This window comes from Acanthochromis polyacanthus, chromosome 11, assembly GCF_021347895.1.
Source record: "Acanthochromis polyacanthus isolate Apoly-LR-REF ecotype Palm Island chromosome 11, KAUST_Apoly_ChrSc, whole genome shotgun sequence".
Lineage (NCBI taxonomy): Eukaryota > Metazoa > Chordata > Actinopteri > Pomacentridae > Acanthochromis > Acanthochromis polyacanthus.
This window is the reverse complement of record NC_067123.1, coordinates 40,341,777-40,366,398: the sequence shown is the minus strand read 5'-3', so window position 1 is coordinate 40,366,398 and position 24,622 is coordinate 40,341,777. Positions and strand designations below refer to the sequence as shown.

The 24,622-nt window shown below is 40.3% G+C and overlaps 1 protein-coding gene and 1 long non-coding RNA gene across 2 annotated transcripts in view; both read left to right on the top strand.

Moving 5' to 3' along the window:
- Window positions 1-491: 491 nt before the first annotated feature.
- On the top strand, window positions 492-2,255 carry LOC127536216 (uncharacterized). The gene is made up of 3 exons (XR_007945220.1): window positions 492-780; window positions 857-941; window positions 2,121-2,255. It is a non-coding gene; the product is annotated as an uncharacterized LOC127536216 (long non-coding RNA).
- A 45-nt stretch (window positions 2,256-2,300) lies between these two features.
- Window positions 2,301-24,622, top strand: part of dbpa (D site albumin promoter binding protein a) — a 43,374-nt gene continuing 21,052 nt past the window's right edge. Inside the window, exons 1-3 of the mRNA XM_022193876.2 lie at window positions 2,301-3,225; window positions 11,053-11,321; window positions 15,061-15,268. Of these exons, the coding sequence (XP_022049568.1) occupies window positions 3,030-3,225; window positions 11,053-11,321; window positions 15,061-15,268 (673 nt within the window). The 5' untranslated portion in view covers window positions 2,301-3,029. The remainder of the gene's footprint in view (window positions 3,226-11,052; window positions 11,322-15,060; window positions 15,269-24,622) is intronic.

Sequence of the window (24,622 nt, the reverse complement as noted above, 5' to 3'; positions counted from 1 at the left end):
ACAATATAAATGACAAAAATACACTAAAAAGTTTGAAAATGATAGAAAATTTGTTCAAAATGACATGTTTTAATTCAAAATGATCACGAGAAGAAAACCAAAGCCACTGGATGTATCAAATAAATGCAGCATGGCTCAGAAACAGTGAACAGAGGAACAGTTGTTGGGGATCCATTCAGCATGGTGAAACATCTAGAGAAGAAAAGTCTGGAGAGGAAACGTGAAGATACTTGTGTTCAAAATGACTGAAAGTTTACCTGAAATGACACAAATGTGAAGGAGAAGGAAAGAAAAAGTGTCCAAAATGATGTCATTTTCATAACATGACATAAATATGACCAAAAGTTACCCCAAATGGCCTAAAACCTGTTCAAAAAGTCACATAAAGATCTTCAGAAATGACCATGATGAGCAGAGAGAAAAGGTCTCTAAGAAGCTGAAACCAGAGCATGGAAATGTCCATGCTTGAAAGACTGAAATGTTATCTAAAATGACAAAACCACGTCCAAAACAACAGAAAAAAGTATTTGAAGTTCCAACACTGTTTTTGGTCCATACTGTCAACATAAGGACAGATGTTACAGATGTTTTTATGATCACTTGTGAATGTACATTTGGGATTTTTTTTTTCCTCCATGGAGCTGAAATTAGAGCAGATATCAGCGTCATTCAGCCTGATGTGGAGGATCATTGGAGACCAAAGATGGACCTGCAGCTTCCACCAGGACAAGAACCAGCAGCAGAAGAGCTGCCACCTCCAAAACCAGAGAAACATGTCAGGTGAGCCTCAAGTACCAGGACTACTGTTGCTCTTTTCTTCAACGTCCATGTGATTGTCCACCATGATGCTTTACAGAACAGGACTTCCAGGAGGAGTTCCCAATACTGCAGAAGCACTTAGAGCTGAACACCGCTGCACAAGGAGACACGATTTAATTCAGGTACAGTTGTTGCTTGTCATTATTAGAGTTTATTTAGTCACTTGATGATTAGTGCACTGTTATGTCATAAAAGGATTTACAGTCTGTCAGATGCAGTCTGCCAAAATACCAGGATGTCCTACTACATCTGGCCTCATTTTTTCAGTGTGCGAGCCAACATTCTGACTCACAGCCCTCTGCAGCAGAAGATACGTCACACAGACGGGTGTGCAATGTTATGATTAGATCGTCACAACTGTATGATACTGTATGCAAGGACAGCTGCAGCACTTACTGAGAAGAAAATGTAGGAGTTTTGTATGTTCATCTTTTAATAGAAGCATCATATTCATTTGTGATCTAAACCTTGAAAATGCACATTTAGCACACTTAAAAAAATTAAATTTCTTGGTCTCGCAGCACAGCGTTAAAATACTATTTTCATTTACATACTGGTTTCTAGACAGTAAAATACAAGCATCTATCGTGCTAACAACTATTTTTACTTTCGAGCACCAAACAATGTTTATTTATCCAGATATAACATCTATCTATCTGGTATCTATCTATCTATCTATCTATCTATCTATCTATCTATCTATCTATCTGTCTATCTATCTTACACAAATGTTTACCAGTGGTAAATAGGCAAATTGACATGTTTGCAAAAACTGTGATATCTAATATTCACCAAAAAATCAACTAAAATCCAGCAATATTCTGCTGGATTTTAGTTGAAATTTTTTCTGAATGTTCTTAAAGAAATTACTAGAAGTTTTACAGATATATATGTCATCACTTTAGATATTTTTAAGATTTTTTTGGGAAGATTTTTAACCCTTTTTAAAAAAAAATTACTAGGATTTTCTTGCCAAATCTGGGGGATTTTTTTTTTTTTACATAAAACTTTTAGGAGAAACTTTTAATGAATTATTGGAATTTGTCCATTTTTTCTGAAGGTTTTGCAAATTTTCAGAAATTTGAAGAGTTTTTTTGCTGAATTTTTGGATTTAATTCAGACGAGGAAACAATATTTTTTGGTGCCCGTAAATGGAGACAACAGGAGGGTTAAAGTGAATTAATAATTCAATTGCAAATATTCAGAATGTAATGTAGATATCTGCACCTAGAAACTTATTTTATCATTTGTCCTACATAAAATGTTAACATGTGACGTCACTACTTGCTATTATACTCCAGATCTGCCTCCACTGACTGAGCGGAGCTCATATTTCCCAGCTTTCCGGTGCGCCCTGAACGCACAGCGGAGCCAGTGGAGGACTGAGGGGGCGTGGTTTTCATCGCAGTGGGCACGGCCTCGGTATGCAAATGATCCACGCCCCCAAGCGCCTTTCCCCCGTGAGCGGTGACGTCACGGCAGCGGCCCGTGTTGGTTCCAGCTGACCGGGAGAGAGAGAGGGAGAGAGAGGGAGAGAGAGGGAGGAAAATAAGAGCCATCACATCTATCTGACTCTCATACTACTGGATATTATTATTTTTTCTGCGGCATCTCTTTATTTCCTTCATCTTGCATTTTTCCCCCGCTCATATTTCACCTCAAACTTGCTTTCGGTGATTTTTTTATTCTTCAGTTTTTTATTGTTAGAATTATAAATTTTTTTCTTTCTTCCCCTCCGGTCTTGGAGACTTCTCCCTCCGCCGCCGCTGCTCGACTCTGTTCCGCTGCTTCTAATCCTCCGCTCGGTTCTGATTCTACCGCTTTTACCGCTGCTACAACCGGAGCGGAGCGGACCGGGCACCGACACCGGGAGGAGGGAGATTGGACTGTTGAGTTTGAGATTAAAATAAAAAGCTGACAGCAACTCCTGGAGGATGCACTAGATTCCAGCCAACATGGTGCCATTTTGGAGATAATTTTTTGACATTTTATTGTTTTTTATTTCCTTGATGGGTCGCGCGGAGCTGCTCAGGTGCACATCTTGAGCGTCACCTGTCCACGCGCACCTTTTTGACGGCGCGCCTCCCAGTCGCTCGTTAAGTGGATTACCGTGATCCCGGACGGTCCTCTCCTGCAGGTTGACATCTCCTCTTCCTCCTCCCCTCACCTCTTCACCCCCTCCTCCTCCTCCTCCTCCTCCTCCTGGAGTTATGTCCAGGCCTCTCGCTCAGCTCCTGCCTCCGGACCTCCCCGCCGGGGCTACCAGCCCCCAGTTCGGGGCCACGAACCCGGCCGGAAGCGGCCCCCAGAGCGGACACCTGACCTCCATGACCAACCTGAAGTCTCTGCTCCAGCTGCCCATCAAGGCCGACCAGAGAGGGACCAAGGACTGCTGCGAAATGAAAGGTGAGCGCGTGCGTGTGGGCGTGCACATGTGAGAGAAGTAAAGGGGGGGTTGTAGGGGGGGCTCCTAGTTAACCCTGTAAGGCCCACTGGTGTAAAAATACATTAGTTTCATTTTTCATTCATTATTTTTTTATTATTTTGATATTAGTATACTATAATTTTTATTATATATCTATGTTTAAAGTGTAGATATATAATTTATTTTTTAAATTTTATTGTTTGTATGTGTCGGCTAATTTTTCTATATTTGGGTTTTTACAGATTTTATATTATATATATATATATATGTATGTTAAATGTATATTCTACTTTTTTGTTTATTATTTTTTAAGTTTTTTTATTTTTAGAGATTTTATATATATATATATATATATATATATATATATATATATAATTTATGTATTTTTTGCTAATATTTTTCTATATTGGGTTTTATGCATTTTATGTTATTATATATTTATATATTATATATATATATATATATATATATATATATATATATGCATTTTTTGTATATTTGAGTTTTTCAGTTTTTTATTTATATATAATATTGGTACGTTACAAATACATTATTAATTATTTTAGATTATTTTTGCCATTTTTTGATTGAGTTTTGCAGGTTTTATATTATTTTTATGTTGTTTTTTCTATTTTTTTCTGTATTTGGGTTTTTACCGATTTTATATTTACATATAATATATATAGATTATTTATTATTTTTGATTTTTTTCTTATATTTGAATATTTAAAGGAATAATTTTTATAGATATGTATATTACATCTACATTATTTATTTATGTATTATTTTTGATTTATTTATTTTTTGCTATGTTGGGGTTTTACAGGGTTAAAAAGGGAAACTCCTCCACCAACAAGTTTACGCAGGAACATCATGCAGCTTTAATGTGTGTGTGTGTGTGTGTGTGTGTGTGTGTGTGTGTGTGTGTGTGTGTGTGTGTGTTCGAAGTGTGTGCTTGTTGTTTGTGTGGTTTTATTGCAGGATAAAACACACACTGAGCATCATAAAGTACAGTACAGGTCGTAAACCTTTGATTGCAAAGGTCATATGTGCAGAAATATCAACAAATGGGAGAATATGAGGGGAAATGTGAGAGTTTTCTGACATATTTTGAGGTTTTTGCTTATTTTCCATGATGCTTCTGAGATTTAAAATGTGATTTATGAGATAAAACAGAATGGAAACAGGAGTCTGCTGCAGCCTTGATGTGAAAAATGAGCAATAATCTCATTTTAGAAGCTCTGGTCTTTGCAGAGGAATACAGCAGGAATATTAGAGGGATTATTCATGGCTGGATGTGTGTGTGCATGTGACTGAGTGGGTAGGTGTGATTGTAAAAGACAGAGGCCCTGCTTATCCAACACACTCACATGCACACTCACATGCACACTCCTCACTTCTCTCCCTTTTCTGGCCCGCTGGATTCTCTTCTTCTTTTCTCTCTCTCTCTCTGTTTCACATTTTTTTAATATTTTGGTGGTGAAATCTGAAATGATCTGTAGAGGGGAGGATGAGGAGGAGGGAGGGATGAAGAGGGTGTTAAAAAAAGCAACACAATCTGGAGTGGATGCCGTCAAAATGCAGCAGCAGCAGGAGAAGGAGGAGAAACAGCAGCGGCGGCGTTTGTGTTGAATCCGATCGGCTCGTCTGTTTAAATAAAGGTTACTGAGTGGAATTGAATTGTTTCCCATCCACCAGCTGCCATGACAAATATTAACCAGGCTGCCTCTTTTTCCTCTGCTGGCTGTGGTGGATGTCATAACTCCTGTTCAGCTGTCACACACACACTCGCTACATCTCGATTGTTTTATCTTCTGGAGGCTTTCTTTGACTTTAACCTTTTCCTGAAGGCAGTATTTTATTTAATTGTCCTCACAAGAGCGGTAGATTGTCACGTTCTGGTCCTCATAAGCTGAGCTAAAACCCAACACACACTCAGGGAAAACAAAGAAGTGTCAGTGTGGGTTTGGCGGCCCCTTGCGGCGAATCGGTACAACTGCAGCTCTTTTTTTTGTGCAAGAGGAGGAGATGATGGTCAGCCCAGCTAACAGGCTCTCCATGGAGTCAGAAAGCAGCTCAGAGGCCCAGAGAGCCTGTACAGCAGGGGTGGCCTGCGGGCCAAAAGTGGCCCTCCAGAGGGCCCTCAAAGTGTAAAAATTCCAGAGAAGACATTAAGTGGAGATTGTAAATTAGTAAAAATATCAATTTGAGATCATTTTTAGACCGTGACAAGGTAAAATACTAGATTGTTCATTGTTCTTTTGTCATATTGTATATCTGTAATTATCAGATTAGAGGGTTAGTTAGAGGTACTAATTACTGTTAGTTACTAACCTAATTCTGTAATAAAAAGGATCCGCTCTCCCCCTCCACCCTCATTTTTCCATGACAGCGTTGCTTCACTCCTTCCCTCCTTCCCTGCTTCACACCTTCACTCCCTCACTCCCTCACTCCTCCTCTCCTTCACACCTTCACTCCCTCACTCCCTCACTCCTCCTCTCCTTCTCTCCTTCACTCCTTCTGTCCTTCCTTTCTTCACTCCTTCCCTTCCCTCCTTCACTCCTTCTCTCCTTCACTCCTTCCCTCCTCTCCTTCCCTCCTTCACTCCCTCACTCCTTCCCTCCTTCCCTTCCCTCCTTCCCTCCTCTCCTTCCCTCCTTCACTCCCTCACTCCTTCCCTCCTTCCCTCCTTCACTCCCTCACTCCTTCCCTCCTTCCCTCCTTCACTCCTTCCCTTCATTCCTTCACTCCTTCTCTCCTTCCCTCCTCCTCTCCTTCCCTCCTTCACTCCTTCTCTCCTTCACTCCTTCCCTCCTCCTCTCCTTCCCTCCTCCTCTCCTTCCCTCCTTCACTCCTTCCCTCCTTCACTCCTTCCCTCCTTCCCTCCTCTCCTTCCCTCCTCTCCTTCCCTCCTTCACTCCCTCACTCCTTCCCTCCTTCCCTCCTTCCCTCCTTCACTCCTTCCCTTCATTCCTTCACTCCTTCTCTCCTTCCCTCCTCCTCTCCTTCACTCCCTCACTCCTTCCCTCCTTCCCTCCTTCACTCCTTCCCTTCCCTCCTTCCCTCCTTCCCTTCCCTCCTTCACTCCTTGGCCCTCCTGCCTCTTCCTCCCCTGGCTAGCTTTGTTTGACGCCTTCACAAACACCCACTCCATCTCACACATCTCTGAGTTTTCCTCGCTCCGTCTTCCACTCTCCTTCCACCGCCGTCCCTCTGCTCATTTACATTTTCTCAGGCTTTGTCTCCCTCCTCTCTCTCTCTCTCTTTCCTGTCTCAGCTTTTACATTCTCACCATTTATTTGCATCCATCTCTCCCTCCTTCCCTTCCTCTTGTAAATCTCTTTTCTTGCACTCTGACATTTGCATAGATGGTATCTTTTCCATCCTCTCGGCCTGCAGGGCTTTAGCGACGCGTCCAGTTCAAAGTGTCACCATCTCTCTGATGAAGCTGTGCCACTTCCACTCATTCCTCCCGTCCATTCTGATCCCTCCTTCGTTCTCTGCTGTCACTGCTGTGTAGAAAAATGGATTTTCCTCCATTTCTTTTGATGACTTTTCCCTCTGTTGCTTCACGGTCATCTTTTTCTTTTGGGATGTGCTTCTCTCTGCTCAGAGCTCGTGGAGGTGTTAGAAGCATTTCTACAAACTGAAAGCGTTCCTTCATGTTCTTATTGTCGGATTAATTTAATTGAATAAACTGCATTTATTCTGTTATTGTGCAGATGTAATGCTACAACACATGTGAGCATTTCACCATGTAGCTTAGCATGTAGCACTAAAAAAACAGTGACATCTTACTTAACTCTTATTCCATCAGTTCTTTCTTTGCTGTAATATCTTTATTTATATTCATCCTGTAAGACCCAAATATAAAAAAATGTCCAAAAACAAAAAATAATCATGAATATTACATATATAAACTGAAATATAGAAGAAAATTTGCAAAAAATACAGCTAAAAATATAAATAGTAATAATAATGATCATATGTAAACCCAGTAATAGAACAAAATGAGCAAAAGAAACTAAAAAGAAAAAAATATAAACAAAAAATAAACATGTAAACCCAAATAGAGAAAAAAATTGCAAAACATTAAACAAAAAATATAAATAATAATGATAATATATAAACCCAAATATAGAAGAAAATGGGCAAAAAAATTAAAAAATATAGAACGAATGAGCAATAAAATAAATAAAAAATAATGATGTCTACTGACCAAAATATAGAAAAAAATTAAATTAAACAATAAATATAAATAATAGCAATAATAACCAAATATAGAAGAAAATGAGCAAAAAAGAAAAAAATATAAATATAGAAAAAATGAGCAAATGAATAAATAAAATAAACAAAAAATGTATATATATATATATATCAGCACAAATATAAAAAATGAGCAAAAAACAAAAAATATAGCTAATATAATATAGAAAAAATAAACAAACAAAAATATATATGTATGAACCAAACATAAAAAAATATAAATAATAATGAAATACAGAAGAAAATTAGCAAAAAAGGAAATATGTATAATATGTGTAATAGAAAATAGTATTTAAAAAACATAAAACTGATGTTGTATTTCTGCAGCAGTGGGGTTTCCAGGCTTAATAAGGGGTTAAAAGTCAATCAACAGGAAAAACTAAACATCTAGATCTAATATAAATCCTCACCGGCAGCAGACACACAAACATGTGGCCTGATGTTGACAGCCTGATGTCACATGACTTCCTGACTCATCACTGCCCACACATGTTGCTGGCATGTGACGCCCTCCATGCACACGCCCTCCGTGCACACACCCTCTGTGCACACGCCCTCCGTGCACACACCCTCTGTGCACACGCCCCATCGACAGTATTATAGTTTTATGATCAATCCTCATGTCAGCATTTTCAATTTTATGCTCCTGTATCTACACTGTAAAAAATGGTGAAAAATAAAAATGTTTTTAAAAATTTAAAAAATAATCGCATTTATCTGTAAATGAATCAGAATTATTCATAGTTTTAACAACATAGAGGCAATCTGTTAAACAAATTTGAATTGTTAAAAAATTGTACAGTTATAAAATATTTTTTAAAAATAGTGTTTTTTTACAGTGTACTGTGGACAGTGTCAAAGTTAGCCACAAACTGATGCTGTTTCTGATAAATGATGATGCATCATTAATTCTACCCAGTGCACAAAAATGAAGCCATCATATGTCAGAAAAGAGCGTTCCCATGGTGCAGGAGGGCAGATATGGGGTCACTTTGAGCTTCTCGGAGCCCCTCCACCGTAATCCTGACTGGTAGCTGTCTCATTTACATTTCATCTACTTTTTCCTCCCCATTAACTGCACTTTTGTCTCAAAATTCATCAGAGGACCTTTAAGTTGCCCTAGATTGAACTGCAGGCTGTGAAAAATGTTTGTCGTCATAAATCACTGTGGGCTCATTTTTCTCTGCAGTTTAAGGTTCTGCACCTCTATGGAAACAGAACAATGTCTTTGGAATCTCTTCTAAATCTCAACAGTTGAATTTCTGTGATCTGAAAATTGAAACACTGCTGTTAGCACTTGAAGGAAATTGTGTCTGTGCATACTTCAGACATTCAGCTCTTGATGTTTTTAATTAGTTTCCTCCTCTCTGCACACGTCCTGCAGTTCAGCTGAAAGACGTTTTTGTCCACCTAGCATTGGTAGCCACTGATGGCTTCACAGTTGAGACAAGAGGCACAGAATTTTCTCCGTTTTCCAGAAGAATCAGTTCAGAGAAAACAGATTTTTCAACGGCATGTCGTCCGTCATTAGTTTAACGAATGTTAGAATGTTGAAAACACCATTTCTCGCTTTGAAAAACGGTGTGACCCTCAGTTTTGTGTCCATTACTGTTGCTGTTTGTCCCGTTTTAATTGGAAAAATCCGACCCAACTCTTCCATTTTCTGCCTGATGCTGTTAATGACTCTTTGTCTGAGGGTTGACTTTTCAGAAATGACAGAAATTCAAAGAAAACTGGGAGAGAAAGATCGTGCAGATGATTCTGACGATGATAACAAAGAGATTACGCGGAGCAGAAATGTGATGGCCTCTGCTCTTCTCCTCCCTTCATCCATCCATTTCTCTTTACTCCTGCTTTCCTGCTCTAATCTTTCATATCTTTAATCCCTTTAAGTTTCCAGCCTCCTCCCAGCCCAGCAGAAATATGCTCTTTTATGACTATTTTATCAAGCTTTATTATTCAACACGCAATTTATTCAGTGTGTGCTTTTGGCGGTGTAATTCTGGAGAATAATATTACCAGAAGATCAGAGCAGAAAACAATCACTCTGGTTCTTCAGTTAAATTAGGCTCCTGTTTAATTTGTAGGATTTCCTTTTTATTTTTTGATTTCCCGGCGATGGTTTATTGATGCCTGACGTCCATATCTGTGTTTCCATCGGACTGCCTCCCTGGCTGTGCGGTCAGAGTGCAGGGTCACTCAGCGTCACTTTATTTATAGATGCCTTTTAATGATCCCGGCTAAGTGCTTTATACAAAACTGCCGACACGTGGCTCAAACCTCAGCGGTTTGCTTGGTGTCGCTTCTCATGCAACTTAATGTTTGAGTTAAATCTGAGCTTTTACACACACCTTAAACCATCCCAGGACTGTGTTCAGCACATTTTACCACAATTTAGTCACATTCTGAGTAGTTTGTGGGTATTTTTTTCGGTTCCTACGACGTTTTTAGTCACTGTGGGCTCATTTTTCACTGCAATATTTTTAGCTTTTTGTCTCGTTTGTGTTTTTTGTTTTTGTCATTTTGTGTCTGGTTTTTGTAGTATTTTGTCTTGTTTTTGTTGTTTTTTTGTCTTTTTTTTGGTGCTTTGTGTTTCACATTGTTCATTTTGTCTATCACTTTTGTCGTTTTTCTTTTTTTGTCTCGCTTGTGTTGTCTATTTTTTAGTCATTTTGTTTCTCGTTTTTGACATTTTTTGTGTCGTTTGTGTCATTTATGTCATTCTTTGTCTTGTTTATCCATTTTTTTGTCGCTACAAAAAGCTACTTTTGACCAACTTTAAGTTGTAAACATACGTTTATCTGCACCTTTATTCCTCTCTACGGTGATTTACAGAATGTGTTAAGAAATTATTGATGTGTGGGAACTGATGAGAAAGGTTAAAAATGTACGATTAGTGGTGACAAAATTTAGGTGCAACCGTTGTAGAGAATTAACTTCAAACCATCTAGCTACAGAACACGTCCTGTTTTCCTGTCTCAAACCTTTATTGTGCTCATAACTGCACAGAAATGTTGATATTCTGTATAACTGGGGTTATAATTTGACAAAGTTTAGCCGTGTGGTTGATGGAGCATTCTGACGCCGTTAAGTAGAACCACAATGTGTTGCAATAAAAGTCTGCAGCAGCTCCACAATTCTTCATGTAGCGCTTAATGTGAGCATCAATAAATCATTAGCACCTTAGCTGGAGGACAGTGTAATTACTGTAAACTAATGAGACCACTGTGGATGAGATCATCAGAGTCACATTTGAAAGAAAATATTCCACCATCTGATGCTCAGTGCCTTCTTTGCCGGGTCTTGGAGCTTTTAATCTCAATGAAGATGCATTCTGGTTAAATAAATGTGGAAAAAACTCGCTAGTTCTCACTTTTCTAACTGCTCAGCTTCAGTTTATCTCACCTTGAGCAAAATTTAGGCTCTTATCTTTTGTTTTGCCTTTCATCACAAACCCTGTCAGCGAGGATGAATGAGTTTCATTATCAAACTCTCTTATCATCACAACAAATAACAAACGTCTCCTCCTCCCTCCTCTCCAGACAAAGACAAGCCTCTGGACTCCGATGAGGACTCGTTGGGCGTCAACGCCGGAGGGCCCGGTGGGGTTGGAGGGACCCCAGGGTCCGGAGCGCTGCGACCCAACTCCCAGTCCGCCTTCCTGGGGCCCCTGCTGTGGGAGAGGACCCTGCCGTGTGACGGAGGCCTGTTCCAGCTGCAGTACATGGACCTGGAGGAGTTCCTGACCGAGAACGGGATGGGGATGCACAGCAACGGGCCCAGCTCCGCCAGCGCCCAGATCCCCTCCCAGGTAAGAAAACCTCACAGCCCCACCTGGTTTGTTTAATTTTAATATGCTGGCTAACCTGCTAGCGAGGCAGCTAGCCTTTATTTAGCTGCAGTTTACAGACATTACATCCATCCATTCATCTATTTGCCCTCCCTGCTTTATTCTCTACGTGGTCATAACAGTGCTGGAGCCGATCCCATCTGTCATTTGGGCTAAAAGTAGGACAAAACCCTCGACAGGTAGCCACTTTATCACACAGGTAACACATAGATGGAGACAACCTTTCACACTCACACCTACGTACAATTTAGAATCACCAATTAACCTTCTGTCTGTGTCTCGTGGGAGGAAAAAACCCTCAGAGGTGCAGCGAGAACATGCAAATTCCACAACCTGTATGGCTGCACTCTGACAGGTGACCGAGCTGCTGCGTTACAAATGATGAATGCGCCACATTAGTTCATAATGGGTGTAGCATGAACTACTCGCAGGGGCTGTTTGTGCACGTTGAGTCGACTCTTGGTGGTGTATTTTCATTTTGCCCATCAGAAAAGCCGATTTATTTGCAACATTCTTGAAATATAGTAAAATAATTAAAGGTTTTTGCACTCGGCGGAGGTGTTGCAGCAAAATGCAACGAAGTGTGGAGGAAATGAAGCAAAAAACGGATGCAAATGAAGCATGTAGCAGAGAGACTGGCATGCTTTTTTATGTCACTCACTTTCATGCACCCCAGTTTGTTTTACTTCACCCCTTTGTTTATCTTCCGTCTTCTTTTGTGCTCCACCCGCCACTTATAATCCACTCAGTCTTCCCAGTAAATATATAAATATATATGTATGAATATACTCCCTGCTGTTGCTCATTCAGGTTGTTCACGCTGCTTCGTGTCTTCGCTTCACAGCTGCTTGTTCGTTTCCTCGTGTTTCTGGATTTCTACCTCCCTGCTTGGAGTTGTTTTCCGTGCTGACAGATCTCCTGTGAATGGCTGACTCACCAGATCTAGACTCTCGCTACAACGTCTGCCATTTTGTTGTCTGTTTGTTACCGTTTTCAAACCCTCTCCACTGCTGGAAAAAACGGCCTCTGTGTGCCAACCCTGCATGATGAAAATGGAAAGTTTTGGAACAAGTACTAAGACAGAACCTGCTTTGTTGCTGCAGAAAATTCTTCCTTTTAATCACAGTGCATGTAAATTTTCCACCAAATCGATTCCTTCTACACCTTTTTTTATTTTTTTTTGCGGGGACACCGTCACTGCATCCCGGACTAAGCTTTGCTGCAAACAAGCCCTCTAACAGAACTACAATGAAGTGCAGCAGACCATTCTTCAGCACTGTTGGTAGAGTTGTGGCAATACAGACAAATATTTTAGTGAAATATTTATTTTATGGATTCTTTTCCTCTGAACTGTTACAGAGATGAAAAATTGCAAAAGACAAAAGCATCAGGGATGTGTTCCGATACTAATTAAAGCTGCAAGCAGTGTTTAACGGGTCCTCGCATCCTTGCTGGTCAGCGAATCCAAGCATGTCCACCAGGTGGCGCTGCAACTGAGACTGTATTTCGGCCTATGTATCCGATGAAGGCCGGACTCTGATCCCACATGTAAAATTAGAGGCAGATTAGAGCATGTACAGACCAGTTAGACGACACTTCCTGTTTCATGGCGAAACATCGAAATTTCGAGGGCGGCCATTTCCACGTCATCAGACTTTTTTTTGATAGCTTTTGATCACCCATGCCTGCTGTACATCGTGGCTTAATTTCTGCTGTGTAGGGATTACCCTGTTTGAGTTTATAGCTTTTCAAAATGTGCAAAAATTGGTCCAAAATCGTCCATACAGATATGACACATAATTCAAAATGACCGACTTCCTGTTTTGTTTTGGGCATGGGTGTAATAGACTTTTTTGTACGACTTAATGAATAACACCTGTCTACCAAAATTCATAGCCGGGTTTCAATAGGGTCTTTGCACCATCCGTATATTATGGTATGGCAGTGGTTTACCCTGCGTTTAAGTCTTATGCTGATGACGCATATTCTGTAGCGGAGGATTGTGGGTCTGGATACACAGGAAAGCGTGTTGGCTTGAATACGGCAAAATGTACTTGAATGTCGTAGGTATTTCTGACCGGTAATCCTCTGCTCGGTTACGTCACCAAGTCACGGACGTCATGGCGGTATAAGCAAGCCTGAGCCTCAGAGAACCTGGACCGATGACAGCTCATTTCACTCTACAGACTGATAGACGACGGTCAGAGCTTAAGGCCCAATCCTGAGAGCTTCAGTAGAAAGAAAGAAGATTTTCACGTTTCACCTTTCACCCAAGAGGCGTCTTCACTTTATTCTCCAGAATCATGACCTGGATGACCGAGAATCCACTCAGACCTTAAGGCCAGATATTATAAAGAAGTAGTACGTCCCAGTTGTATAGTACTTCCTGCAACAGCTCTTACTCTGTAAAGCAGCTGTAATATGTACTGAAAGGAAAAACTTGTCTTTATTTTCTGCGTTCTGATTCCCTGTTTGAGGTTTGGTGTTGGGGATGGCATCAATTCATGTTTTCCCGTTTTTGGTTTTCTTTAAATTGCTGCCACATTTGAATGGAAACCCAGCTATTGTAGCGGCTGAACGTCTTATTGAACCCCTGTGGTGTTCTGGAAACACGTCTGTCATGCCTAACGCACCGCAGGTTCAAACCCCATGTGGCGTCACCATGTTTCCTTCACCAGCGCTAGCCACATCACAGCTAGCTTCACCAAGGAGGAATGAGCAGCAGATGCATCATCTAAAGTGTCGCTTCTATGTGGCATCTGCAGAGCTTTTCCCCACACCAGCAATAGTAGTAGTAGCCGATACAGGGGAATGTAAAAGTAAGAAATGATCCCACACTGACCCTTTGGATGCACCTTTGATAGTTAATAAACAGCTAAAAATGTTTTTAGAGATGCTAATTCAGGCTTAGTTTAATCTCACACAGACTCGAGCCAATAGGAAAACCTCTGGAATATTTTTATTTTCTTTTGCAGATGTTAATACAGCATCAACCAAACGTCTGATTGAGTACGCTATAAAAAATTCTGTGGAAAAAAATTATGAAAAAATGACCAAAAAATATGTGAAAAAAATGCTGAAATAGCTGGTTATAATTTTATTATGTAATTATTAATAAGTATATTTTTAGACATTTTAAATTACAGTTGACTATAATTTTGTGGTAAAACTTTGTAAAAGAATGACTGATTATAAACAAAAAAACGCACAAAAACTTGAATTGTGGTCTGTCTTTTTTCAGATTATCTAGATTTATTTGTAGTTTCGTAAAACATGGGAAATGTGTCATTTTTTAAACCTTAATATGCATGTTTTTCTTTGAAATAACAGCAAATAACTGTAAAATAATCTTCGTACTTGCTGATTTAAAGCAGTGAAACTGTAATTTTGAAGTCACATACTGGAAAGATACGGATGTTTGATGTGGACATTATTTGAAGTTTTGGCCTATTTATTTATTTTGGTTAACAAGTAAATAAAAACTTTTTTCTGTGTTTTTGCCACTTGTTTTCTGGAATTTCAACATTGCAGAGATTTTTAGTAAAACACCAGTAAATTAAAAACAGTTGAAAAAAACATTTGTTATTGGAGCTGACACATTTAAATACCAAACCGGTGCAGATTGTGTGGCTGAACGTTGACGCCAGTCAGGAAGTATTTCAGTGAACTTAACAAACCTTCTGATCTTCTGTCCTCCCAGAGCTCCCAGTCTGCGGTGCCCAACCAGAGCTCCCAGTGTCCTCCTACCTCCCCTCCACCCTGCTCCTCTTCTTCCTCCTCCATGTCCTCTTCATCCTCCTCTTCCTCGCTGCTCGGATTGGAGACCGTCCAGCCGCAACCGCCGCCACCACCGCCACCTCAGCAGCAGCAGCAGCAAAGCATGATGGGAGGAGCCGAGTGTCTACACGGTGAGTTAAGACAAATACAGGTTGTCCTCACATGATTTCTACGGCGTTTCATCATTACATCAGATCTGGTTACGTGGAACTAGTTGATGAGCAGAGCGGATGAATACGTCGTCACGCGGCGCTATCAGACGGCTTTGTTTCCATTCTCCGGTTGTACTCGTTTAACATGTACTGCCAAAACAACAAAACAAGACACAAAACGACAAAAACGAGACACAACATGGAGGTGAGCTAACTAAACACGGCATGTTCACTGACATTAGGTAAATCTGGAACTGAACAATAAACATTGAAACCTTAACATCAGTGTAAGTGAAGAACCTCTGGTAGTCAGTTTTTGTCCATTTTTGAGGCTGTTTTGTGGTTTGGGACTGTAAAAGAGGTTTACATCTGGCTCTAAGAACAAAGTTTTGGCCAAATAATTAAAAGATTAATTGAGATAACAATAAAAATAATAATATGTGTAGAATCTGGTGGTGCTATCGGGTGACTTGGTTCCATTTTTACCCATTCAAATTGACATTTTTGTAAATTCATAGCAGGAGCGATTAAAATGCAAAGAAGAAAAGTTGAAAGTGAAGAAGCTTTTCAGGCTGCAGCTCCAAGAAGTGAGATCAGAACTGACGTCTCCGTGTCAGAGGGTTTCTAATACCGTCAGACACACATGAAGCCGGACCTCCATGTGATCCGGCACTAATGAGGACCCGCGATGCATTACGCTAACTAATGCAATCCAAGCGCTCGGTGCGGCTGACAAAAAGCAGAGCTGGATTCTGTCTAATTATATCGATGAATGGCTGACACTCTATTCTCCGGCCCTCCTCGACTTCTCCTCCAACGGCCCGTTTTCATCTCTTATATATTCATAATTTATTGTTTCCTCTCTGCCGCTTTTCATGCGAACCAGAACTGCCAGAACATCAGAAGAGACTTTCTGTCCGTCTTTCTTTGATTTATTTATTTATCTCTCCTCACCCCCCTCCTCCGCTGGAGAATCTGACAACTTCCAATTTTCTGACTAATTGAAACCACAAAGGCGTTCTTTACAACGCTGACGGCTGTGTGTTTTTATTTATTTTTTATTTTCTGTCTTGTGAGCCTTCCAGTGAATCATCGCGGCTAATTTCGTGATGATTTATTGACGACAGACTGCCACATGTCTTTGTAAGTGTTATACAGACATTTAAAGGAAGCACGAGACAAAGAGCGTGTGAAGAGGATGATTGTAGACGGAGACGGAACTTTTTCTGTGTGATTTGTGTTGGAATTATTTGAACAGTTTATTCCCTTTTCTTTCACATCAATCTATTTCTCAGAGTTTTATCTCCTCATCAAACTGTCACTGACTTGAATCGAGGGAAAGACGAACAGAAAAGCATTGATTCTAAACTCTAAGCAGTTTTTTTTGTTTGCCCCTCACACATTTTTCCCTCCCTCTATGAGTCAGTAAATGCCGGTGAAATCCTGGCATTATTTTATCAGTTTTCACTAGGACTGGACCCGAATATTCGTTCGCTAAGGCGGTATCCGGATATTAATTTTGGTATCCGAATATTCGCCCCCCACGCCCGGTTGGACGTTAGCAGGCGGAACGAATATTTGGCAATACTGTCTTCCCTCCGCCTTCGGCCCATTTCGGCTCATCCCGTCGTGTGATCACATAAACATATACACGTGTCTATGTGATCACCCCTCCTCCCTCCCTCAGATGAAAATATTCGGAGCTCGTCTCTTCCCTTCGCCTTCGGCCCATTTCGGCTCATCCCGTCGGGTTCGGCTCATCTCTGCTCCTCCATTCGTGTTTCTTACCACCACCCGAATGTCCGGGTTGCTGCAGACTCTGACGTCACGCTTCACTTCGTTGCATAAACACAAGACAAGATGCTGAAGACCTCCGCTGTTTGGGAATTCTTCAGTTTAACTGAAGACAAAACGAAGGCAAAATTTGGACCCGGGAGACCAGACGAATGGATCCAAATATTCAGGCCGTCCACATCCACACGTGTCCCCCCCACCCCCCATCGGAGGATGTTACGGGGCGGAACGAATATTCAGATATCCGTCTTTAACAGAGCCCGAATGTCCGGAGACCAGAAACCACTATTCGGGCCAGCCCCAGTTTTCATGATAGACAAAGAAAACGAGAACGATATTGCCCAATGTTACAGTTTTTTACCAATACCGTTCTGATAATATCGGTGGGCCGATATTTTCGGACATCCCTTTTAATAGTGGCACTGTAACTTTATTATTCTGCTCTATATGCACCTTTGAGCTCTCTCTACTTCTAGTCGTGGTTGTTCTGTTTCTATAGAGGTGCAGGACTTTAATTTGCAATGGAAAATCAGCTGCCAGTGAGTAAAAATGGGACGAACCAAAACCCTGGGGTTCAGAGGGTTAATAGAAGATGAGATTTAAGGTTGTCCAGTCCGGCTGTCCGGTTCATCCCCTCTGGTTTGGTGTGAACACGGCGGCTGATTGCTGTTAGAGAAGAGGGATTTAAAGGGGGTGAAGCAGAACATCAGAACTCATCATTCTCCTGCTCTGGCTGACAGCGCTTCATGTATATTTTCTATCGGCTCGTTTGAATGTTGGCAATCCTTTGTTCACATGTCGCTAAAATTCAGCCTGACGTGCTGCGTTGAGAATCTAAAACCGAGTCCTGGAGGTCGGATGGAGCCGCCGGTGGGCGCAAGGGACGTTTCACTGGATAGATTCATGCTTTTTACAGAATTAAAATCTCCGAGTTTGTAGATGAAGGATGCAGACAGGGGGACGGAACCTAGATTAGGATGAGATTGTGCTAAAATCTGGCCAGGATGTTGTGTTTGTCTTTTATTCTGGGATGTTTCAGCCCAGCGTGGAGGAGACATGTTGAAAAATGAGGTAGAGAGGAAGAGGAATGCATGAAAGGAAGCAGCAGAGGTTCATCCAGGACAGAGAGAATACCGCTGCTGCTGCTGCAAGTCTTCAAATCTGCCCCGAGTGCTTCTAGCAGCATCTATGAATACACTCCATCGGTGTGTGTTCAAGAGCACGGCTTTGTCATGCGCCGAACTTCCAGCATGCATATGAGAGTGTCCTCTTTGTTTCAGCATTTTCATGCAACTGTGTAGGCTCTAATGTGAACATGCTTTCATCTCTCTGTGTGCTCTTGATTCTGAATTATGAACACGTGACCGCGCCGATGCATCCAGCCAGAAATCCCTCAGGTCGCCGTGGATCTGGAGTGTTACTACAGAGAGAGAAATGGAAAATAGACTGGAAATAATAATCTCATCCACATGCACATGTTTTACTTTGATTTAATTCATCCTGGGCACAGAACGGAGAGCGGCTCAGAGGGAGGAAAAACAGAAATATCGATGCAGCTGAGGTTTTATAAGGAGCTTTTTCCCTCTTCTGAATCATAAATATTCATATTTGAGAGGCTGAAGCTGCAGCTCTGAGTTGAAGTCTGTGAAAATGGATTGAAAATGTTCTTACATGCAGCAACAGCTGTGGTCAGGTAGAAAATATGAACAAAATACTCCTCAAAACTGTTAGTCCAGGTTCCTCATTTAGTGATACAGACCAGGAAAATCCTAACATAATAACCTACAAATAACCACAACTCCTAATGGTTCCTTTGTTTAGTGCAAAAAATGCATTCTGAAAATATTCATATTTAAGGAATTATCTTCTTACAAAACATCATGAACAACCTGAAGTTCAATTTCAGCAACATTCAGCCTCAGTTTATTATTTACATAAAATGTATTACAAAAATGAGACACAAAATGACAAAAATGAGACACATAGAACCAAAAAATTAGACAAACGACAAAAACGAGATCAAAAATGACAAAACGAGGAACGACAATAAAGTAGACAACACAAGCGAGACAACAAACACAAAGTGATAAAAGAAAAGACAAAATAAAAGCGAGACAAAAAGGAAACACAAAACGACGAAAACGAGACACAAAACACCAGACAAAAAAAGACAAAAACCCCCAACAAAAGCAAGACGAAATATTACAAAAATGAAATGTAGAACGACAAAAGCAAGAAACAAAATGGCAAAAAGAGACAAACAACAGGAAACAAAACAACATTAAACAAAAATTGCAAGCAACAAAAAAATGGACAAATGACAGAAATGAGACAAAAAATGACACAAACGAGACGAAACAAAACAAAAAAGAGACAAAAAAGTTACAAAGTAAGAAAAAATGAGACAAAAAACACAAGTGAGACAAAAGGACACAAAAAATGCACAAAACAATGAATAAAGCAAAACGCAAAGGTTGTTGCTAGAGGTATAGACCCGTATCCGTAGCCTGTGGCCTACGGATACGGCACCGTATCTGTAGACACTACCAAACGCAAAATGACAAAAATCTGACAAAAACACATACAATCTGCAATTAATGTCTTCTCTGTAATTTCTACGCTCTGAGGGCCGGATTGGACCCTCTGGAGGACCACTTTTGGACCACGGGCCTCATGTTGGACACCCCTGTCCTAGATCTCAGCTGAGCCTTGGAGCAGGACCAGGCTGAGCTTTGATGTCTTTTACTGCCTCTCAAACCCCCAAACCTGGGAAATAAAATCATCAGCAGCTCAATTTTATCTCGTCTCACGCTGCAAGAAAAACCCGATCACCACTTTACAGCAAACCCAGTCCTCTGGTGATAAACAGTTCAGCTGCTAAAAACACAGACTTTCATGCTGTCCCTTATGTGTTTTGTGTGTGGTATTTTTGGAGTTTCACCTATATTTCTGTATTTAACTTTTTAAAGCAAACAAACACACGTATTCACGGTTTCTGCTTTAAAAACATTAAAATCAGCTCCACTAATGAGCAGGATCAGCGCTGTAGCTCCAGAATTAATCAGGATTTTCTCGTTTCTTACATTTAACCCTCGTGTCGTCCTGTTGGTTAAATTTTAAAATGTGGGTAAAAGCGCGTTTTCACAGGGAGAATTTCCACATTTTCAACATTTTGGGGAAATTTTTGAAAATCTTTTGGTGTAAATAAAAAAGAAATGTAAAAAAAATGTTTTCTTTAAGAACATTCCTTAAAAAGTTGACTTTTATGTGAATGTTCTTAAAGAAAATATTAGAAGTTTTACTGGAATGGAATCACGATTTATTTGCAAGATTTTTACTCATTTTTTGAAAATATTTACAAGAATTTTTTGCCAGATTTGAGTGATGTTTTTTTTTATTATTTTTTATTAAAACTTTTAAAGGAAACTTTTAATGAATTATTGGAATTGTCTTCCTGAAGGTTTTGCAAATTTTCAGAAATTTGGGGAATTTTTTTTCTGAAATTTTTTTCAGACGAGGAAGCGATATTTTTGGTGCCTGTTAATGAAGACAACAGGAGGGTTAAAGTGTTCAGAAATGTATTTTCTGGACAATTCCGAAGACATTCAATGTTTTAGTTAAAAGAGGAGATTTCATCAGCTTCAGCCCCAATTCAATCACCTGCAGCATCATCGGTCGAGAAGAAGTGATATCCTCTTAGAAAACTGAAGGAAAAAATGTCCTTAGCTGAAGAAAATAATCATGAATCACTTCTACTTGCAGTTTCAGCACTTCCAGGTCAGTTGAGTCAGAGAGCGTCAGATTCCTGCATGAACTCAGTGAACTGCGATGTGGAAGCATCTGCTGCTCAAACTCTCTCTTCTAATGACGGTCAGCTGCTAGCAGGAAGAGATAACGCAGGTTTGGACGAATAAACACCAAATCTTTCTCACTAGTGTCAACAGACGGTTAAATAAACGTCAAATGAGGCACCTGAGGAGAATAAACCTGAACCTAATCAGTCGTTCTGTTTCCTGAGGCTGACCTGAACGCTGATGGAGAAAACAGAAGTGGTGAAGCTGAAGCAGGAAGAACAGAATAAAACAAACACTTAGGCTTCTATACTTCAGTGTTTAGACGGATCCAAACAGGCAAATAAACCAGAGTTTGTATAGCTTCTAAACTGGGAACTCAGCATTCAGCGTTTTATTTATTGACTGTATTTCAGGCCTCCAGGTTTAAATCTTCAGCTGCTTTTTACACGTCAGAAACCCTCAGATTGTCTGTTTATTAATCCAAATGAAGAAAATCCCGTCAGCCACAGTGTTTTTTATAACCCTTGATTCTCATTTATCACATATTTTGCAGCACGTCCAGTTTTTCCAAGTAGTTTTCAACACGTTCTCTGCTGGAGTCACTCGTGTCTCATAACAAACTTTTTGTTGTTTTAAGGTCGAGTTCTGGTCAGAAAGCACCAACATTTCTGATGTAGACTTTAAGAACATACCTAAAAATAGCATTATAAAGGATATTTTAAAGCCAGCTTTCATTAATAAAATGCGATTCAAGTTTTGGTTTTGACACTTAATTCAGTCTCTATACAAGCTTCAGTAATATAATAATGTCTTAAACTTCAATTTTATCAATTTAATCAATTTTTTATTTTGCTAATTATTTAGTTTATATATTTACTCCGATTTTGAAATACAAAATATGGTGTTTTAAACTTGAATTTAAGAGTTTAATGTATTAAACAAAAAGCAAATGTTTGTAAAATTTTAATTAATTTGCAAATATATTTTAGCAGTGTTTTTATGGATCATTTTCAAGTCATTTTGGACGAGTTTTATGTCAGCTTGGATCTTTTTTGTGTTTTTGAGATAATTTTTAAGTCATTTAGGATAAATTTCATGTCATTCCGGACTAATTTTCTGTAATTATGGATCATTTTCAAGTCATTCTGGATGAGTCAATAAATAACTGCAGGACTTTTTGTAACGTAGGTCACATTTTAGTGATATCCAGTCATTTTTTTTAATGAATAAAAGATTGTATCCATAATAAATAATGATGGAATTTGTCCCTCAACTATAGATTGACCGTTCTATGTATCTAACATGTATTCCAGCAAATGCGCACGTGGTAGAAAAGGTCTTTATCAGCACGGTCACTTCTTCCGTCCTCAGGATCAGCGTGTAAATCAGACTCTGGTTTTAACCACAGAGTTGCTTCACACCAAACACCAGCGTCTAGACGGACAGGAATCTGACGTCCAGGAACCGCTGAGCCGTAGTTTAACTCCAACGTTCAGATACTGAGAAAGCTCGCTCTGTCTCTTTAAAAGCAGGCTGATTAAACATTCAGGGCTGTGATTAATCCTGGCGAGGGAAGGGTTAAAGCAGACACTGACTCTGCACTCTGAGCTGCTCGGAGAGGGAGGCCTCAGTCAGGAGAGTTCGCTTTGCATGTTTTGAAATCTCTCAGCCTCTCACACGCCTGGGCCATGTGCGGCCACGGCGTCACGTGCCGCTGCAGAGAGCGTCGAAGCGAGAGAGCTGGCATGCGAGAGGGAGAGGGAGGGAGGGAGAGGGGAAGGGAGAGGAAACAGTGGAGATTACAGAGCGAATAAACACTCCAGGAGGGGAAAAAAAAGAGATGAGAGAGAAGTAGAGGTTCAGGAAAGAGAGGAGAGCCGGCAGTTCTTCACAAAGACAAGAGCATGACAATACAGAGCACCACTCTTCTGTAGAAAAACACAATTCTGCACAGATATCCATGTAGACTCATCTGTGCATGTGAAAGCTGCACATTATGTCTTTATTTTTTTAGCCTTTCTGACTCCAGTCTTGCTTCTTTAATGCCTCATTTCAATCAAGAGCATTAAATCCCTAAAACCTCACCTAAAAATATGCAGCTTAAGCAGCAAACTAATGCTTCAATCTCTCTCTTTTTTCCCATGAAAATAGTCTTCTGCTGCTTTAAAATCCCTCAGACTGAACTCTATAGCGTCCCTGTTCTCCACCACTCGCTCACCTACACATCTGCTCAAACACTGAAATTATTCTTTGTGCAGAAATTCAGCCACACATGTCAGAAGTAGGAACAGATTCTGAAGGGAAAAGTATACAGAAAGTGCCACCTTGCGAGCTGAGTAATAATTTTTTGTAGGTTTGTTCTTTATGAAGCCCTGGTAGATTGTGTTTTTGCAGCTGTAGTCGCTGAAGATGTGTCTTAAAACGTATAAAAACCACCATAATGACACGTTAACAAGGTAGAACACTGGAGAGAGCCTTTAAAGTTCGATTTCACTGCCTTGTTGACAGTTCTAGGTTACAGATGATTTTAAATCTCTAGAACCTCATCTCTGTGTGTCAGATTTACATATTTAGGTTAATTTCTTTCTTTTCCTGCTTTAAAATACCTGAGATGTAACTCTATAAAGTCCACGAAAAAGAGACGTGGACTTTCTAAAGTTAGATTTTTACAGCTCGAGCACACCAGCTCACCTCTGCTCAAACGCTGTGAAACGGCTCTACATGGGTTCTAACATTGGAATAACTCATCTACACATGATGGAACCAGATTCTGAAGAAGAATAATGATACAGGAAGTCCCGCCCTGCTCGCTGAAGGCTGATTGGTTCTTCATTTGTGTTACAAACGAATTCCTGTTTTTCAGAAGGCACACTGCGGTTTTAAGGTGGAAATGCTCAGCGTTCTCCCAACAAACAGCCAAAATATGGCGAAGTGTACGTTTTTCCTCGTCAGAAAGTCCAGAAATGGCAGCTAGAAAACACTCAGGTCCTCCAGTGAAACCACCAACCAGGTCTGGTGTTCGTCTGCTTTAACGCCGTTCTTACTGCCTTCCAAGAAAATGATTCATGTGACCTTTTTCTTCTTTGTTTTTTTTTTTGACTATACGCTTCTGTGGGTAAAGGCAGAACACACCGGTGGCAAACTGAACAAACGCCCCCTCTTTCCCTTCTTCACCCAGAGAGGTTAAGAATCTGTGTTTGCTGATCACCTGCTGGACCTGTGAGGCCGAGGTTCTGGTTTTTAATGTCCAGGAGTTTGTGACGGTCTGCCAGGGCGCTACTGATGTAAATGTCAGCAAGCTTGGAAACATATGCAGCTCACAATGTACGTCCGTGCAGCTGATAGAAGGGCCAGTAATGTGGATTTTATTTTATTTTTTCTTTATCTGACAGGGACCATGCACAGAAAAAACATTAAGCTCAGGGTAGAGATGCTCTGGACCAGGTCATAGCGTCCAAAATTTCAATTTAAAATCAGTTATTGTCTTCAGTTCAGTGGGGAGCTGATTCCATTCCGTTATTACTTTGTAGGAGACGATTGTCTGAAAGCAGTTTTACATGGATGGGTACAACACTGCCACCTAGAGGAAGCCCTTGTTGTCCTGCTCGCATTTCCAGAGGTGCAGTGGATAAAAAACTGCACCAACCGTGATAAACAAACGTACATCAGCAACAACCCGTGCTGATCCAATATATGGCAGGGATTGTGTCTTCTTATGCAGGATTTTAATGCTTGTTGATGTCGG